The sequence below is a fragment of the Triticum aestivum genome, chromosome 7A (genome assembly GCF_018294505.1).
Source record: "Triticum aestivum cultivar Chinese Spring chromosome 7A, IWGSC CS RefSeq v2.1, whole genome shotgun sequence".
NCBI lineage: Eukaryota > Viridiplantae > Streptophyta > Magnoliopsida > Poales > Poaceae > Triticum > Triticum aestivum.
The window spans coordinates 741,229,299-741,233,933 of record NC_057812.1 but is presented as its reverse complement, the minus strand read 5'-3'; the positions used below and the strand labels follow the sequence as shown (position 1 = coordinate 741,233,933).

Genomic DNA, 4,635 nt, shown 5'->3' with positions numbered 1-4,635 from the left:
ACTGGACTGCCAGGAGATCTAAAGTCACCCTGCACGCAAACGGTCGGTCATTAAGTAGCTTTTATGGTCATCATGGCACTTTATTAGGGGCGTTACCAGTAACCCCAGTCTTAATGTACTTTAAACCCTGCATTACTGAGGGCTGGAGGGGCCGGGCGAACTCTATATAAGCCACCCCCCTCCTCAGTATCAAGGGTTCAGACCCCTGTTATTCATACACACATAATTCAGTCGACCGCCTCCGGGCACCGAGACGTAGGTCTGTTACTTCCTCCGAGAAGGGCCTGAACTCGTAGTCCTCGTGTGCTTACAACTCCTCCATAGCTAAGATCTAGCCTCTCCATACATACCCCCCTACATCACTGTCAGAGTTAGAACCACGACAGCGCTGGCTCCAGCAGCCGCAGAAAAATGCAGCGCGCGCGACTCTCGCACAAACAACATATGCACTCCAAAACAGAAGCAAAAAGATCAAACACAAACAAAATAAATAGGTCAATTTTGTTATTACAACTCAAACAAATAGTTTATCATTCAATACAACAAATAGTGCAATAAACACAACAAATAGTTCAACACTACAATATCGAACAAATCATGATGCTCTTTGTCGTCCATTCCATGCCCACCACTCCTCAATGAGATCCTTCTGAAGATCATCATGCGCTGCGGACGTCGAATGGCATGATAGGAGGCAACAAAATAGGCCACCCTTTCAGCCCTCCATCGCACTCGCACGGGATGTCCTAAGAGCTCATACTGAGAGTAGTCTACATATTGGCCACGCTTATTCTCGATGATCATGTTATGCATGATCACACAAGCGTGCATGATGTACCAAAGCATTTTTTGATCCCAAAATCTAGCCGGTCCTCTCACAATAGCAAATTGGGCTTGCAAAATCCCAAAAGCTCTCTCCACAACTTTTCTAGCCGCCGCCTGAGCATTGTGGAAATCAAGATTTTTCTTACCTTACATCTTTTTCAACGGCTTCACAAAGGTTTGCCACTTTGAATAGATGCCATCCGCTAGATAATAGCCATAGTTGTATGTACGGCCATTTGCTACAAACTGCACCGGTGGCAAATCACCATTTGCAATCTTATTCATCAGTGGTGACCGGTTGAGAACATTGATGTCATTCAAAGATCCAGGCATTCCAAAGAATGCATGCCAAATCCAAGTCTCTCGATCGGCCACCGCTTCAAGGATTGTAGTGGAACCTTTTTTTGGCCGTGGAATTGCCCATGACATGCCTTTGGACAATTCTTCCAACCCCAATGCATGCAATCTATTGAGCCAAGCATACCAGGAAAGCCGCGAGCTTTGTTCATCTCCAATAGCCTTGCGGCGTCTTCAATATTGGGAGATCTCAAATACTCCTGGCCAAACACTTGCACAATTCCGACTGTGAAGCGCTTGACACACATGATGGCTTGGCTCTCACCCATAGCCAAGTGATCATCAACTAAATCAGCGGCGGCATTCCTCCTTTGTTGAAAAAATAGTCATGGCTCGTTAGTTTCTCTGCAATGCGCCTGAACACCTCGGTGTTGATCCTAAACCGGCGATGAAAATACGACTCGGGGTATGTGGGATTCTCCGCAAAATAATGCCTGATCAATCTGTTGTGGGCATCAATCCTATCCCTCCAAATTTTCTGCCGACCCATAACCGAACCACCGTGCTTCGGTTTTTTATTGACGTGCATAGCTAGGATCATTGCAAGATCCTCCTCTTCTTCCATGTCAAATCCTTCTTCGGAAGAATCATTCGACGGACTCATCTACAATGTTCAATACTATGCTATAAAAACTACAATCAACATGCACCAAATTCATGAAGTTTGAGCAAGACATACCTTGCGGGTGTTTTATTGAACACCTTGCGGGCGCCGAGCGGCAGCGAGCACCCGGGCGCTGTTCGTCGGAGGACGGACGCGCGCGAGGGGCGGCGGTGACTAGAGGGGGGCGGAGGAAGCCGCCGCGGCGCGGGGATAGGCCGGGGAAGCGCCGGAACGGTCGCCGGATGGCACGGGCGGAGGCGGGGCCGCAGAGGGGGGAGTGAGTTGCGAGCGAGCGCGCGAGAGTCCAGCGCACGGGAGCGGGCGCAGCAAATATGCGGCGTGCGATGGAGTTTCGGCCCGCGCGCCGAACTAGATATGACGCGCGCGGTTTTTGCGCCCCTGCTGGAGCCACTATACCGGTTGCGCGCGCGCTAAAATGGCCAATTTTGCGGCGCGGCCCTAGTTTGGCGTGGCTGTTGGAGATGCTCTAAGTGGTTTTCTCCCAACCCAGTCCTTGTAAGTGGTTTTCTCTTTATTCTTGTTCGGAACTATATTCAGGACATGACATAATATGAGCAAAGCCTCCCGCCACCATGCCTTGGATAAATCTGCAGTGTCCAACATGGCATTCACCAAGTCGATGTGTGGTTTTCCTCTCAACAAATCCATTTGATTGGAAGGAGTAGCGAAGTGTCCTCTTATGAATAATGTCGCGTTCCTCACATAATTCATAAAATATTTTAAGATCATACTCTTCACGAAGATCTAATCTAAGACGTTTGATCTTGGTCTCTAGGGATTGCATGCAAGATAGCATTTTCACGGCAGCAGCATAGCATGTTCATCATGTCCTTGTCTCATCCTCTGCTCGGTCGAGCCTGGCTATCAATGTGCCCCCGTCCAGGAGACTGCCAAACATGGCGGCCTCGTACAGGTAGTTCACCTGCCAAGCGTGGTGGCACGCATGGGCAAGGAGCCACGCCATTTCGTGGACGAGGCCCTTGGAGAAGAGCTGGGCCATCTGCAGGCGCGACAATTCGGCGAGGTGCTGCTCACGCTGCTCGTCCACCTTTCCCTGCCGGACGTACTCCAGCGGGCCAGTGACGACGGACCACCAGAGGGCGCCTAGCAGGTCTCGGTCCTGGCGACCGAGGAAGCGGCGCACGTGGTTACAGGTTTCCTCGCCGCCGTCGCAGGCGTACTCGGGGTCGAGTGGCCTGCTGAAGCCGGTAGTGCGGAAGTCGGCGTCAAAGACCTCGTCGAAGTCGCCCTCGCGCTGCGGCCGCGCTGGCGACTTGCGGGCCTTGGGCCATCCCAGTAGCGCCCGCCGGAGGAACATGTGCCGGTCGTTTTGGATGTGCCACGTCGTTCCTGTGGCGCACATCCGGACCAACGGCTCGTGCCATCTCTGGGTGAACATCCGCGCACACGTGGCGGCGTAGGCGTCGTAGATGGCCCGCAGCGCCGTCTCGCTCACGACGCCCGAGACGGCGATGTCGGCCACGTTGAGGAACGAGTTGATCACCTCCGAGTTGACCAAGTCGCTTCCCACGTCAACCACGTCAGTCGCCGGCTTGCTGAAGACGAGGTCACTCATGACGGCGCCGGGGTCAAAGCCCCGGGCCGTGGCCTCGGCCCCCATGCCGAGGATGCTGCTGTCAGCCAGGAGGATGACCTGAGCTGCCTGACGGTCCAGATGCGAGGAGTAGTCTTTGAGGCGCGTCCTGTGCGCCTCCTCCAGAGCGATCTTGGCCTGGATGTAGGACGCGCCGACCGCGACGACCTCGCGTCGTTCCTGGCCGCCCAGGGTGCGCAGCGCCCGGTCGTCAACGAGCCCGTCGTGGAGCAGCCGGTGGAGCGAGGGGAAGACGTGGTCGTACCCGTGCTCGTAGTAAAAGACCATGTCCGTCACGTAGTTGGAGAAGAGGGTACGCACGTCGGCGGCGCCAATGAGCAGGTTCGCGATGCCGCACCCGAACAGGGCGTCGTTGGTTGTCATGGCCTCGGGCCAGTCAGCGGCGCCCAGTGCGGCAAGCACCTCCGGCGACGCTTGGTTCAGCCCCTTGCCCTTAGGGGGAAGCACGTTGCCCATTGCATGCTGCGTACTTTTCCACAGCGCGAGCTCTGGGGACAGCCGCAGCTGCACCACCCTGGGCCTGGGCCGCGCCGCTTTTGGCGCCTCCTTGCCGATGCTTGCAAACAGCTCCGCCACCATGTCTTCCGCCTGGCGAGAAAGCCTTCGAAAATCTGCTACGGCTCCCTTGCCGATCAAGGCCCTCGCCTCCGAGTAGCCGGTCTGCAGTGGGAAGCCTCCCACGGGATCCTCGCCCCAGAAATACGGAGACATTCTAGGAGCAGGTGGCACACCGCCGCCGGGGAGATGGCCCTTCACCTTAATGTTGAGGCCATGGAGAGAGCAGCCACCCCATGTCGAATCCTCGGCGTCCTGCGGGCGAGGATCGGACATTGATCTCTCTTAGTACTATATAAAAAAGGTGACAGCTAGAGAGAATGCTGCACCGTGCGTGCTGCTTCTCCATATGGTACTAGCTAGGCTGGTTAGTTGTCGCTATATAGCGGCATAATTACGATTTTGGAATGTTGTTTTCCGAGTGCGTGTATGACTCAAGTTTCATACAAGTCCATCACCAAATCAGAAATTAGATATATTAAAGGATTGCTCTTTGGTGCTCCATACCAAGGTCCGAATGCACAAATTTTCTCATTGGCGGGCGGAATTTCCTATAACCACGGTTACCGAGAAATACCGAGCAAATTTCAACAGAAACTTATAATTAAATTTTGAATTCGAATTCTTTTAAATTATATATAAACTTTTTTTGAACTAG

General features: G+C 53.5%; 1 protein-coding gene across 1 annotated transcript; it reads right to left on the bottom strand.

The window, feature by feature from the left end:
• Window positions 1–2,444: 2,444 nt before the first annotated feature.
• LOC123148697 (uncharacterized) lies at window positions 2,445–4,294 on the bottom strand. Its single transcript, XM_044568188.1, has one exon. It carries the CDS (start codon window positions 4,251–4,253, stop codon window positions 2,631–2,633), a length of 1,623 nt encoding a protein of 540 aa, XP_044424123.1. The 5' UTR covers window positions 4,254–4,294; the 3' UTR covers window positions 2,445–2,630.
• Between the last annotated feature and the right edge of the window lie 341 nt (window positions 4,295–4,635).